Source organism: Mobula birostris, chromosome 17, assembly GCF_030028105.1.
Source record: "Mobula birostris isolate sMobBir1 chromosome 17, sMobBir1.hap1, whole genome shotgun sequence".
In the NCBI taxonomy this organism is placed as follows: domain Eukaryota; kingdom Metazoa; phylum Chordata; class Chondrichthyes; order Myliobatiformes; family Myliobatidae; genus Mobula; species Mobula birostris.
This window is the reverse complement of record NC_092386.1, coordinates 348,687-364,069: the sequence shown is the minus strand read 5'-3', so window position 1 is coordinate 364,069 and position 15,383 is coordinate 348,687. Positions and strand designations below refer to the sequence as shown.

The 15,383-nt window shown below is 42.9% G+C and overlaps 1 protein-coding gene across 4 annotated transcripts in view; it reads right to left on the bottom strand.

The window, feature by feature from the left end:
• Positions 1-15,383, bottom strand: part of LOC140211462 (serine protease 33-like) — a 140,798-nt gene that overhangs the window by 109,512 nt on the left and 15,903 nt on the right. For 3 of the 4 annotated variants that reach the window (XM_072281160.1, XM_072281161.1, XM_072281163.1), the window contains exons 3-4: positions 8,084-8,206; positions 6,365-6,495 (exon numbers count right to left, since the gene is read on the bottom strand). In XM_072281160.1, coding sequence (XP_072137261.1) covers positions 6,365-6,495; positions 8,084-8,186 — 234 coding nt within the window. In that variant the 5' untranslated portion in view covers positions 8,187-8,206. Of the gene's footprint in view, positions 1-142; positions 1,478-6,364; positions 6,496-8,083; positions 8,207-15,383 lie in introns of those variants that run through there. The other variant, XM_072281164.1, reaches the window with a different exon arrangement.

Genomic DNA, 15,383 nt, shown 5'->3' with positions numbered 1-15,383 from the left:
GCCACGCTTGCACACATGATTAGCGTAGCAATTGATCAATGCTTCTTCCAGCTCCCCCGCAACAAGAAAAAATTATATATATATAGGCAAAATTAATGTTACTATTCCCAACTAATATTCCTCCAGTTTTAATCTTTCTTACCCCCTGTATAATTAATGATATATTTATACATTCATCCAGCTTCAAAAATCCAACAAGTCCATTCTTTAACCCAATCTTCATCTTCAATCTATCTCGCTCCCCTGGATTTGTTCTTGTATCTGGTGAATATTCAGAGAATCTCGCACAAACTGCTCTGCTTTCTGGTAGTCATCAAAAAATCTTTTTTCTCCACCAGGCAAAAAAATCTTCAAGGTTGCAGGATAACGCAGTATAAATTGATAACCATGATCCCATAGGGTTTTTTTCACTGGATTGAATTTCTTCCTTCTCTTCAAAAGTTCATAACTTATATCAGGGTAGAAAAAAACTTTGTTCCCTTTAATTATCAATGGCCCTTTTCTATTCTTGGCAGCTTGAGCAGCTGCCTGTAGAATGCTTTCCTTGTCTTGAAATCTTAAGAATTTTATTAAAATCGATCGTGGATATTGGTCATCTTTTGGTTTTGGTCTTAGAGCTCTATGTGCCCGCTCAATTTCAATTGGTCGAACCTCCTCTTCCATTTGCAAAACATCCGGGATCCATTTTTGAAAAAATTCTATTGGTTTTTCTCCCTCCGTACCTTCTTTAAGACCAACAATTTTAATATTATTACGTCTACTGAAATTTTCCAACATGTCCACTTTCTCCAAGAGTCGATTTCTTTCTGAATTTCAGACAAGCAGATCATTTTCTGTTTTTTTCACTCTATCATTCATATGCCCCATTGCTCTTTCCATCTTTTGAAGCTTCTTATCCATTTTGTCCTGTCTTTCCATAACTTTATTATAGCACATCTTCGTATCTCTAAGCTCTTCTCTTACTTTTCTTAGTTCAGCCGTTAATTGCAATATAGCCTCTCTTATGTCTCTATCATCTCCTTTACTTCCAATCGCTTCCAATTCTTCCTCCTCTTCTTCATCTGTGTTCTCTGCAGAATCCAATTCTGACTCCGTCATTTTCAATTGCAGTGGCTGTCGGTTCTTGTAGTTTGCGTTGTGTCGGTTTGCGCATGCGCTCTTCTTTGTGCATGCGCATTTCCGGTGTCTTCTTCGAAGAACCCGTTACCACCGCCATTGCTCCCTGTTCTACCGAAGGAGATCCAACCTGAGTCCGAGGCTCCATCGTTGCAGTAGGCCCATTTTTCTTCCCCTCTCGCGGCTGCTTCGCAACAGCAGACTTCTTTTGTTGCGGTTTAGGAGGCATATCGTAAAGTAGTCTTACAAAGTTTATAAATAGTTTTCAGAAAATATTTATTAACTTTGTTTTGTTTAAACGGTACTTTACTGATTTGTTGCGGGAGAGCTGGATTTACACGTCTCAATCCACGTCATCACGTGACCCCCCCCCCCCCGTTTGTTGATTCTGTTGGTACCTGCTAACCCCAGCCTGCTGCCCCAGCACACAACAGCAAACAAGATAACACTGGCCACCACAGACTTATAGAACATCCTCAGCATCGTCCAGCAGATGTTAAAGGACCTCAGTCTCCTCAGGAAATAGAGACGGCTCTGACCCTTCTTGTAGACAGCCTCAGTGTTCTTTGATCAGTCCAGTTTATTGTCAATACGTATCCCCAGGTATTTGTAATCCTCCACCATGTCCACACTGACCCCCTGGATGGAAACAGGGGTCACCGGTACCTTAGCTCTCCTCAGGTCTACCACCTGCTCCTTAGTCTTTTTCACATTAAGCTGCAGATAATTCTGCTCACACCATGTGACAAAGTTTCCTACCATAGCCCTGTACTCAGCCTCATCTCCCTTGCTGATGCATCCAACTATGGCAGAGTCATCCGAAAACTTCTGAAGATGACAAGACTCTGTGCAGTAGTTGAAGTCCAAGATGTAAATGGTGAAGAGAAATGGAGACAAGACAGTCCCCTGTGGAGCCCCAGTGCTGCTGGTCACTCTGTCGGACACACAGTATTGCAAGCACATGTACTGTGGTCTGCCAGTCAGGTAATCAAGAATCCATGACACCAGGGGAGCATCCACCTGCATCGCTGTCAGCTTCTCCCCCAGCAGAGCAGGGCGGATGGTGTTGAACGCACTGGAGAAGTCAAAAAACATGACCCTCACAGTGCTCGCTGGCTTGTCCAGGTGGGTGTAGACACAGTTCAGCAGGTAGACGAGGTAGACGCAGATAGAAGGTTATAATTCATGAGAGATGTTGACAGGGTGCAGTGTCAAAATATTTTTCTACATCAGGGTCTTCAAAAACAAGAGACACTGGTTTAAGGTGAGAGGAAAAGTTTTAATTTTGATAGAAAGGTTACTTTTTTGCGTGGATGGTGGTTAGTATGTCAAACAGGCTGCCAGAACAGGTGGTAAAATTGGGTTTAATAACCAGGCTTAAGAAGTATTTAGCAGACACTTTAACAGGCAAGGCACAGAAATGTGTGGTCTTAGTGCATGTTAATGGGATTAGTATAGGTGGGCAAAATGGTGAGTATGGAAGTTTCTGTTCCATGTCACTATAGTCTAGCCCCTTTGTAATGAAGTGCATGTTTCATGTCTTTGCATGTTAACGCCCTGTGTACGGTTTGTGATGACACTCAGATGTCTTAAAACAATAATGCTCATTAGACTGATGATTTGAAATAACACCCTGCTTTGCTATTCTTATCAAAGTAGATCAATTCACATCTCCCAACATTATATTCCATTTGCAATGATTTAACCTCTTTGTTTCTTCACTGTGAGTTTTTGTCTAAAGAGCTTCCTACTTTAACATCAAGCTGCTGATATGTTTTTTAAAGATTAGCTTCATTTGTCACATGTATATTGAAACATTGGTGAAATATGTTGCTTGTGGCAACAACTGGCACTGCCCAAGAATTGCACTGGGCAGCCTGCAAATGATGCCATGATTCTGGCACCAACATAGCATACCCAGAACTTATTAACCCTAACCCGTACGTCTTTTGAATGTGGGAGGAAACTGGAGCACTCGGAAGAAACCGATGTGGTTACTGGTAGAACATGATAGACATGAAGGAAGGGGAGGTGGGGTGGTGTTGCTGGTTAAAGAAGAGATTAACGCAATAGAAAGGAAGGACATAAGCCGGGAAGATGTGGAATCGATATGGGTAGAACTGCGTAACACTAAGGGGCAGAAGACGCTGGTGGGAGTTGGGTACAGGGCACCTAACAGTAGTAGTGAGGTCGGAGATGGTATTAAACAGGAAATTAGAAATGTGTGCAATAAAGGAACAACAGTTATAATGGGTGACTTCAATCTACATGTAGATTGGGTGAACCAAATTGGTAAAGGAGCTGAGGAAGAGGATTTCTTGGAATGTATGCGGGATGGTTTTTTTGAACCAACATGTCGAGGAACCAACTAGAGAGCAGGCTATTCTGGACTGGGTTTTGAGCAACGAGGAAGGGTTAATTAGCAATCTTGTCGTGAGAGGCCCCTTGGGTAAGAGTGACCACAATATGGTGGAATTCTTCATTAAGATGGAGAGTGACATAGTTAATTCAGAAACAAAGCTTCTGAACTTAAAAAGGGGTAACTTTGAAGGTATGAGACGTGAATTAGCTAAGATAGACTGGCAAATGACACAAAGGATTGACGGTGGATATGCAATGGCAAGCATTTAAAGGTTGCATGGATGAACTACAACAATTGTTCATCCCAGTTTGGCAAAAGAATAAATCAAGGAAGGTAGTGCACCCGTGGCTGACAAGAGAAATTAGGGAATGTATCAATTCCAAAGAAGAAGCATACAAATTAGCCAGAAAAAGTGGCTCACCTGAGGACTGGGAGAAATTCAGAGTTCAGCAGAGGAGGACAAAGGGCTTAATTAGGAAGGGGAAAAAAGATTATGAGGGAAAACTGGCAGGGAACATAAAAACGGACTGTAAAAGCTTTTATAGATATGTAAAAAGGAAAAGACTGGTAAAGACAAATGTAGGTCCCCTACAGACAGAAACAGGTGAATTGATTATGGGGAGCAAGGACATGGCAGACCAATTGAATAATTACTTTGGTTCTGTCTTCACTAAGGAGGACATAAATAATCTTCCAGAAATAGTAGGGGACAGAGGGTCCAGTGAGATGGAGAAACTGAGCGAAATACATGTTAGTAGGGAAGTGGTGTTAGGTAAATTGAAGGGATTGAAGGCAGATAAATCCCCAGGGCCTGATGGTCTGCATCCTAGAGTGCTTAAGGAAGTAGCCGAAGAAATAGTGGATGCATTAGTGATAATTTTTCAAAACTCGTTAGATCCTGGACTAGTTCCTGAGGATTGGAGGGTGGCTAATGTAACCCCACTTTTTAAAAAAGGAGGGAGAGAGAAACCGGGGAATTATAGACCGGTTAGCCTAACGTCGGTGGTGGGGAAACTGCTGGAGTCAGTTATCAAAGATGTGATAACAGCACATTTGGAAAGCGGTGAAATGATCGGACAAAGTCAGCATGGATTTGTGAAAGGAAAATCATGTCTGACGAATCTCAGAATTTTTTGAGGATGTAACTAGTAGAGTGGATAGGGGAGAACCAGTGAATGTGGTATATTTGGATTTTCAAAAGGCTTTTGACAAGGTCCCACACAGGAGATTAGTGTGCAAACTTAAAGCACACGGTATTGGGGGTAAGGTATTGATGTGGATGGAGAATTGATTAGCAGACAGGAAGCAAAGAGTGGGAATAAACGGGACCTTTTCAGAATGGCAGGCGGTGACTAGTGGGGTACTGCAAGGCTCAGTGCTGGGACCCCAGTTGTTTACAATATAAATGACTTGGATGAGGGAATTAAATGCAGCATCTCCAAGTTTGCGGATGACACGAAGCTGGGCGGCAGTGTTAGCTGTAAGGAGGATGCTAAGAGGATGCAGGGTGACTTGGATAGGTTGGGTGGGTGGGCAAATTCATGGCAGATGCAATTTAATGTGGATAAATGTGAAGTTATCCACTTTGGTGGCAAAAATAGGAAAACAGATTATTATCTGAATGGTGGCCGATTAGGAAAAGGGGAGGTGCAACGAGACCTGGGTGTCATTATACACCAGTCATTGAAAGTGGGCATGCAGGTACAGCAGGCGGTGAAAAAGGCGAATGGTATGCTGGCATTTATAGTGAGAGGATTCGAGTACAGGAGCAGGGAGGTACTACTGCAGTTGTACAAGGCCTTGGTGAGACCACACCTGGAGTACTGTGTGCAGTTTTGGTCCCCTAATCTGAGGAAAGACATCCTTGCCATAGAGGGAGTACAATGAAGGTTCACCAGATTGATTCCTGGGATGGCAGGACTTTCAGATGAAGAAAGACTGGATGAACTGGGCTTGTACTCGTTGGAATTTAGAAGATTGAGGGGGGATTTGATTGAAACCTATAAAATCCTAAAGGGATTGGACAGGCTAGATGCAGGAAGATTGTTCCCGATGTTGGGGAAGTCCAGAACAAGGGGCCGCAGTTTGAGGATAAAGGGGAAGCCTTTTAGGACCGAGATTAGGAAAAACTTCTTCACACAGAGAGTGGTGAATCTGTGGAATTCTCTGCCACAGGAAACAGTTGAGGCCAGTTCATTGACTATATTTAAGAGGGAGTTAGATATGGCCCTTGTGGCTACGGGGATCAGGGGGTATGGAGGGAAGGCTGGGGCGGGGTTCTGAGTTGGATGATCAGCCATGATCATAATAAATGGCGGTGCAGGCTCGAAGGGCCGAATGGCCTACTCCTGCACCTATTTTCTATGTTTCTAACATACAAACTACTTACAATTGAACCCCGATCTTACAACTGGCACTGTGAAGTCTTTTTCACCTATCAACTTCCCAGCCCTTTACTTCATCCCTCCCACTTCAGGTTTCACCTGTCACCTGGTGTTTCTCTCTCCCCTCCCCCACCTTTAAAATCTATTCCTCAGCTTTTTATCTCCAGTCCTACCAAAGAGTTTCGGCCCAAAACATTGACTGTACTTTTTTCCATGGATGCTGCCTGGCCTGCTGAGTTCCTCCAGCATTTTGTGTGTGTTGCTGCAGAGAGTTATGCTAACTGCTAGGCTCATGCCACCCGTACATGGTATGTAAGAAAATAAGCAGTTAACAAAATAGGTGGTGATATTGGTGACTATCAGTGGGAATTAAACTTTGATTCTTCAGATAGCTACCAAAATGGGGATATTGGCCTACTTGTGGCCTGTGAACATATTTCACTTCTACTAATTAACTTGCAGAATAAAATCCATTAAGTGGATTTGAACAGAACATTCTTACTTGTGCATGAATTTTACTTGCTAACACAAAGAACTCCATTGAGCTGCTTGTTGCCAAGTTATCGTTGTAAGGAACATTTAATATTCTGAAATTTCCTTTGTAGTAAACTTTCCATGGACTGGAACTTGCAGCTTTGAAGGGAAAAAAAAAACAGAATTATTTTAGCAGTGGTTGTTGTACTGTGAATTAGCAAGGCACACAGATACAGACCCTTTGGCCCAACGGTCCATGATAACCACTGTGATTTAGCAAGGCACACAGACCAGGGTAAAGTAATTGAGCAATACAACACAAATACAGACTCTTTTTGCGTCTTGTTCAACAGTACATGCTGATCGGGTGCCCAGCTACCTTGTCCCAGTTTCTTATGTTTGCCTCTTATCCCTCTTAGTCCCACCCTTCCACATAGTGCTTCTTCAACGATACGATTATACCTGCTTCAAGCTCTTCCTCTGGCATCTCCTACCACACACTCACCACCCTCTGTGTGGAAATATTACCCCTCAGGTCTCGTTTATATCTTTCCCTTCTCACCCTAAATCTATGCCCTCTAGTTTTGTACTCCCCTACCCTGGAGAAAAGACTGTTAAACATCCTCTTTATCTATGTCACTCCTCGGGGTTGAGAGGGTGAACAGCTACACATCACCGAGGTCTGTACATACCGGATGTGTTGTAGAAAAAGTACAACAGCGTCTCTTTCACCTTAGACAGTTGAAGAAGTTTGGCATGGGTCCCCAAATCCTAAGAACTTTCTACAGGGGCACAATTGAGAGCATCCTGACTGGTTGTATCACTGCCTGGTATGGGAACTGTACTTCCCTCAACTGTAGGACTCTGCAGAGAGTGGTGCGGACAGCCCAGCGCACCTGTAGATGTGAACTTCCCACTATTCAGGACATTTACAAAGACAGGTGTGTAAAAAGGACCTGAAGGATCATTGGGGAGCTGAGTTACCCCAACTACAAGCTGTTCCAGCTGCTACCATTCGTGAAATAGCACAGCAGCACAAAAGCCAGGACCAACAGGCTGCGAGGAGACTTCTTCCACCAGGCCATCAGACTGATTACTTCACACTGATACAATTGTATTTCTATGTTATATTGTATATACTATTTATTACAAATTACTATAAATTGCACATTGCACATTTAGACAGAGACATAACATAAAGACTTTTACTCCATGTATGTGAAGGATGTAAGTAATAAAGTCAATTCAATTCAATTCAGTTCATTTTAATCATTTCTATATGGTTGTCCCCATTCTCTCACATTTCAATGAACAAAGACCAAGCCAAAACCACCTCTTCAAAAGGGTAATCAAAACTGAACAGAGTACTTCAAATGCAGTCTCACCAACATCTTATACAGCTGCAACATAATGTCACAACTCCTAAACTCAGTGCCCTGACTGATAACATTATAGGTTTCTTTATAACATAAAAGGAGATCATTTGGTCCATTGGTTCTCAAACCCATTATCCCAGTTATTTTTCTGTACTCAGTTCTCTAAAATCTTTCCCCACTCACCTAAACTACAGATAACTTATATTGAGGTTCTAAACTCAGAGCAAGATATTCTGTTCCTGTTTACACCCTCCCCACTTTATAATCTTATTGATTTATGTACTTATCTAGACCATTAGCTTATCTCCAGCCAAGTAGCCTGGCTTCACTACCACTTTAACTCGTTAGTTGCTTTTAGACTTGATCCTTACCTTTAGTCAGAAATATTGCTAAAACAGCAACTACAACTGCAATAATGACAGCCAGTCCACAAATAATCAAAACAGTTATCAGAATGCTTCTGGTGGTTTTCATTTTCAGTAACTCAAATTGCTCTGTGAAGCCAAAGGAAAAGATCACTTAATCAGAATCAGCTTTATTATCACTGGCACATGCTGTGAGATTTGTTAACTTAGCAGCAGCAGTTCAATGCAATACATAACATAGGAGAGAAAATAAAATTTTAAAAAAATAAATAAGTAAATCAATTACAGTGCACGTATATTGAATAGTTTAAAAACAGAAATACTGTATATTAAAAAAGTGAGGTTCAAAATAAGGAAAGCAAATGCAAATATTGAAACATTTTTAACATGAGAGTTTTCCCATTGCAGTTGACGAAGATATTAATAAAGTCCTGAAATTAATCAGTGACAAATGTTATGTTACAGACATGAGAAGTGAGATGGAGAAACTAGAACTGGCTCATTGAGGAAATGAAGTAGAGTGGGTTAATTAAAACATCTTTACAGTTAATGAGGTTTCCATTCTTTAGGCCTGAACATTAGAAAGATACTGGGATAGTTAATGTTCAGCAGAACTTCACAAACCTTCAACTCTTTTGGTTCAAAGCACAAACCTCTCCACCCAGCGTTCTCTAGAACCTCCTCCCAATTCCACCATCCTGATTGGCTGACACCATACTCTTAAATGAACAATAAAGACTCTTTTCTCAGCTCAAACCCAGACAGGCTGAAAGCAGAACAGGCTGCTCTTACAGAACTGCTAAAATGAAACACCTACAGCATAGCAGTAAAGATTTTTAACCAGGGTGTTACACAGAGATGGCAGCATATCTCTCTAATGTGTACATTGTTGAAATTTCAAATGTCCTGAACATTAAAACTATGGCTAAGCAAGACATCATTGTCAGAGTGACGCCGACTGCACCTCTTCCTACAGATGCTGCCTGGCCTGCTGCGTTCACGAGCAACTTTGATGTGTGTTGCTTGAATTTCCAGCATCTGCAGAATTCCTGTTGTTTATTGTCAGAGTGAATTTGCTGAAAATGTCATTAGTGATCTCTGCATAATGTGCACCTTGTTTATGAATAAAAAAAATTCTGGATTACATCAAAATCTTCAGTTTGTGTTGGTAAAGGAAAAAATGAGCAGTGGGAGACCTTTGACGTAATTTAGACCTTGACTGTTGAGAAACATCTGTAAGTACATGGCACACAGAAGTATCCAGGTTATTTTCTTCAAGGATGAGATCTCACCTACAAAATCCAATTTAACCTAGGTTACATTGCTTCTGTGTGTAATCTATATGTGGAAACTGGATCCAATCTCCAGGCAAATATTCCCACATGAATCAGAGTGGTTAGACTGTAAAGCTCAATACCACAAACATTAATTAAAGTGAATTGCATAGCTGCATTTAGGAGGAAACATGAGGTAAAATGGATGGGGACCAGTATGATAGAGCTGAGGGTGAGCCAGCAGGTTTAAAAATAGATGATAGATGTAACATGAACGTCATGAAGGACAAGCCAATGATTGGGTACAAATGCAGACAGAGCAAAGAGCTAAATTGTACCACAGAGACAAAATTCAAAAGAGTGAAGAATGCAGCATTGAAGGTGCGCACAGTTTAAATGCATGTAGCATTCAGAATAAGGTGGACGAAATTGGTCAGTATGATGTTGGGGCATCACTGAGTCGTGGCTGAAAGAAGGCCATGGTTGAGAGCTTAACATCAAAGGATATACATTGTGTCAAAAGGACAGGCAGGAAGGCATAGGCGATGGTGTAGCTCTTATTGGTAAAAGATGGAATCACATCTTTAGAAAGAAGTGACATAGAGAATATTGAATCTTTGTGGCTGGAGTTAAGAAACTGCAAGGGTAAAAAAACATTATGGGAATCATATATAGGCCTCCAAATAGTAGCCAAGATGTGCAGTTGAGATTGCAAAGGGAGTTAGAAAAGACATGTAATAAGGGTAATGTCACAGTTATAATGGGGGACTTCAATATGCAAAGGGATTGGGAAAATCAGGTTGGTGTTGGATCACAAGAGAGGGAGTTTGTTGAATGTGATGAGATGGTTATTTAGAGCAGTTTGCTTGAGCTTACTCAGGGAAAAGGTATCTTAGATTAGGTATTGTGTAATAGCCCAGATCTTATCAGGGAGCTTAATGTAAAGGAACCCTTTGGAGGCATTAATGTAGGTTTGCTAGCATGGTTCGGGAGGGTTTAAACTAATTCACAAAGGGGATGGGGCCCGGAGCACCAGAGTAGTGGAAAAAGTGCATGGAGTAACGTCAGATCTAACATACAGAGAGGCTTTGAGGAAAGAGAAGCAGAATAACGGGTGTAAAGGTAGTAAGGTAGAAGGGCTAAAGTGCATGTATTTCAATGCAAGAAGCATCAGGAACAAAGGTGATGAACTGAGAGCTTGGATACATACGTGGAATTATGATGTAGTGGCCATTACAGAGACTTGGCTGGCACCAGGGCAGGAATGGATTCTCAATATTCCTGGGTTTCAGTGCTTTAAAAGGGATGTGGGGGGGAAGGGGAGGAGAGGTGGCATTACTGGTCAGGGATACTATTACAGCTACAGAAAGGATGGGTAATGTAGCAGGATCCTCTTTTGAGTCAATATGGGTGGAAGTCAGGAACAGGAAGGGAGCAGTTACTCTACTGGGGGTATTCTATAGGCCCCCTGGTAGCAGCAGAGATACAGAGGAGCAGATTGGGAGGCAGATTTTGGAAAGGTTCAAAAATAACAGGGTTGTTATCATGGGTGACTTTAACTTTCCTAATATTGATTAGCACCTGATTAGTTCCAAGGGTTTAGACAGGGCAGAGTTTGTTAAGTGTTTCCAGGATGGATTCCTGTCACAGTATGTGGACAGGCCGACCAGGGGGAATGCCATACTAGATCTAGTACTAGGTAATGAACCAGGTCAGGTTACAGACATCTCAGTGGGTGAGCATCTGGGGGACAGTGGCCACTGCTCCCTGGCCTTTAGCATTATCATAGAAAAGGATAGAATCAGAGACGACAGGAAAATTTTTAATTGGGGAAAGGCAAATTATGAGGCTATAAGGCTAGAACTTGCGGGGGTGAATTGGGATGATGTTTTTGCAGGGAAATGTACTATGGACACGTGGTTGATGTTAGGGATCTCTTGCAGGATGTTAGGGATAAATTTGTCCCGGTGAGGAAGATAAAGAATGGTAAGGTGAAGGAACCATTGGTGACAAGTGAGGTGGAAAGTCTAGTCAGGTGGGAGAAGGCAGCATACATGAGGTTTAGGAAGCAAGGAGCAGAAGGGTCTATTGAGGAATATAGGGTACCGAGGAAGGAGCTTAAGGAGGGGCCGAGGAGAGCAAGAAGGGGACATGAGAAGGCCTTGGCGAGTAGGGTAAAGGAAAACTCCAAGCATTTTTCAATTATGTGAAGAACAAAAGGATGACAGGAGTGAATGTAGGACCAATTAAAGATAAAGGTGGGAAGATGTGCCTGGAGGCTGTAGAAGTGAGCGAGGTCCTCAATGAATACTTCTCTTCGGTATTCACCAATGTGAGTGAACTTGATGATGGTGAGGACAATATGAGTGAGGTTGATGTTCTGGAGCATGTTGATATTAAGGGAGAGGAGGTGTTGGAGTTGTTAAAATACATCAGGACGGATAAGTCCCCGGGGCCTGATGGAATATTCCCCAGGCTGCTCCATGAGGTGAGGGAAGAGATTGCTGAGCCTCTGGCTAGGATCTTTATATCCTTGTTGTCCATGGGAATGGTACCGGAGGATTGGAGGGAGACAAATGTTGTCCTCTTGTTCAAAAAAGGTAGTAGGGATAGTCCGGGTAATTATAGACCAGTGAGCCTTACATCTGTGGTGGGAAAGCTGTTGGGAAAAGTTCTTAGAGAAAGGATCTATGGGCTTTTAGAGAATCATGGTCTGATCAGGGACAGTCAGCATGGCTTTGTGAAGGGCAGATCGTGTCTAACAAACCTGATAGAGTTCTTGGAGGAGGTGACCAGGCATATAGATGAGGGTAGTGCAGTGGATGTGATCTGCATGGATTTTAGTAAGGCATTTGACAAGGTGCCACATGGTAGGCTTATTTAGAAAGTCAGAAGGCATGGGATCCAGCGAAGTTTGGCCAAGTGGATTCAGAATTGGCTTGCCTGCAGAATGCAGAGGGTGGTGGTGGAGGGAGTACATTCAGATTGGAGGGTTGTGACTAGTGGTGTCTCACAAAGGTCGGTTCTGGGACCTCTACTTTCGTGATTTTTATTAACAACCTGGATGTGGGGGTAGATGGGTGGGTTGGCAAGTATGCAGATGAGACAAAGGTTGGTGGTGTTGTAGATAGTGTAGAGGATTGTCGAAGATTGCAGAGAGACATTGATAGGGTGCAGAAATGGGCTAAGAAGTGGCAGATGGAGTTCAACCCGGAGAAGTGTGAGGTGGTAAACTTTGGAAGGACAAACTCCAAGGCAGAGTACAAAGTAAATGGCAGGATACTTGGTAGTGTGGAGGAACAGAAGGATCTGGGGGTACATATCCACAGATACCTGAAAGTTGCCTCACAGGTAGAAAGGGTATTTAAGAAAGCTTATGAGGTGTTGGTTTTCATAAGTCGAGGGATAGAGTTTGATAGTCGCGAGGTGATGATGCAGCTCTATAAAACTCTGGTTAGGCCACACTTGGAGTACTGTGTCCAGTTCTGGTCGCCTTGCTATAGGAAGGATGTGGAAGCATTAGAAAGGGTACAGAGGAAATTTACCAGGATGCTGCCTGGTTTAAAGAGTATGGATTATGATCAGAGATTAAGGGAGCTAGGGCTTTACTCTTTGGAGAGAAGGAGGATGAGAGGAGACATGATAGATGTGTATGAGATATTAAGAGGAATAGATAGAGTGGACAGCCAGTGCCTCTTCCCCAGGGCACCACTGCTCAATACAAGAGGACATGGCTTTAAGGTAAGGAGTGGGAAGTTCAAGGGGGATATTAGAGGAAGGTTTTTTACTCAGAGAGTGGTTGGTGCGTGGAATGCACTGCTTGAGTTAGTGGTGGAGGCAGATACACTAGTGAAGTTTAAGAGACTGCTAGACAGGTATATGGAGGAACTTAAGGTGGGAGGTTATATGGGAGGCAGGGTTTGAGGGTCGGCACAACATTGTGGGCCGAAGGGCTTGTACTGTGCTGTACTATTCTATGTTTTATGTTCCATAATATAATTGAATTCATACTGCAATTTGAGAGGGAGAAGCATAACTCTATCAGAAAGGAGAAGATGGCGGTGCGACGCAGCCCACGTGGCCTCTCCGGTGGTGATATCTGTTATCTGTCAAGTAGGATTCCGTGCACAATTCTGATTTGATGGAGGCAGACGTGAGAGCACGGAGGAACATCTGGTGAAACTTCTGAAATGCCTGTTTCGCTGCTGCCGCTACTGTATGATCCGTAATCTCCGGAGGGGAAGGCCCTGAATCCTTGACTTTGCCCGTTGCTCGGTGGCCGGGGCCGGGGTCGAAGCGCTCGGCAGAGATGGTGCTCGGTGCTCGGTGCCGGAGGGCTGGACGGAGGCTCGAAGATTTTGGACGGACTCAGAGTCGGACTGTGGTCGGGTGCTTCCAGGATGCTTCATCGGCAAGTTTGCGGCGCTGGAGGCTCATGGCAGGAAGAGTTTCTCCCTTCTACCGTCTGCGTGAGATGTTGGGGCTATCGGGACTTTGAGACTTTTTTTTACCGTGCCCATGGTCTGCGCTTATCAAATTACGGTATTGCTTTGCACTGTTGTAACTATATGTTATAATTATGTGGTTTTTATCAGTTTTAGTCTTGGTCTGTCTTGTGTTTCTGTGATATCATATTGGAGGAACGTTGTATCACTTTTTAATGCATGCATTTCTAAATGACAATAAATGAGGTCTGAGTGTCCTCATAATCTAAAAATAACTCACATGTATCAGTATCGCAATGGAATAAAGGGAATTACAGTGGCATGAGAAAGGAGCCTGCCAAAGTGGATTGGAGAAGGATACTGGTGGGGATGATGGCCTAGCAGAGGTGACTGAAATTTCTGGGAATAGTTCAAAAGATGCAGGATAGATATGTTCCACAGAAAAGGGAGTTCTCAAATGGCAGGGGTCAAGGACTGCATTAAAGCCAAGGAAAGGGCTTATAATGCAACAAAAGTGAGTAGGAAGTTGGATGATTGGGAAGCTTATAAAATCCAACAAAAGGCAATTAAAAAGCTATAAGAAGGGAAAAGATGAAATATGAGGGCAAACTGGCCAATAATATAAAGCAGGATACTGAAAGTTTTTTCAATTATATAAAGAGTAAAAGGACGGTGACAGTTGATATTGGTCTACTGGAAAATGATGCTGGTGAGGTAGTAATGGGGGATAAAGAAATGACAGATTAACTTAATAGGTATTTTGCATCTGTCTTCACTGTGGAAGACTTGCTCATGCCTTTGTAATATCATAGTCATAGTCATAGTCATAGTCATAGTCATACTTTATTGATCCCAGGGGAAATTGGTTTTCGTTACAAGTGCACCATAAATAATTAAATAGTAATATGTAAATTATGCCAGGAAATAAGTCCAGGACCAGCCTATTGGCTCAGGGTGTCTGACCCTCCAAGGGAGGAGTTGTAAAGTTTGATAGCCACAGGCAGGAATGACTTCCTATGACGCTCTGTGTTGCATCTCGGTGGAATGAGTCTCTGGTTGAATGTACTCCTGTGCCCAACCAGTATATTATGTAGTGGATGGGAGACATTGTCCAAGATGGCATGCAACTTGGACAGCATCCTCTTTTCAGACACCATTGTTAGAGAGTCCAGTTCCATCCCCACAACATCACTGGCCTTATGAATGAGTTTGTTGATTCTGTTGGTGTCTGCTACCCTCAGCCTGCTGCCCCAGCACACAACAGCAAACATGATAGCACTGGCCACCACAGACTCGTAGAACATCCTCAGCATCGTCCGGCAGATGTTAAAGGACCTCAGTCTCCTCAGGAAATAGAGACGGCTCTGACCCTTCTTGTAGACAGCCTCAGTGTTCTTTGACCAGTCCAGTTTATTGTCAATTCGAATCCCCAGGTATTTGTAATCCTCCACCACGTCCACACTGACCCCCTGGATGGAAACAGGAGTCACTGGTGCCTTAGCTCTCCTCAGGTCTACCACCAGCTCCTTAATCTTTTTCACATTAAGCTGCAGATAATTCTGCTCACACCATGTGACAAAGTTTCCT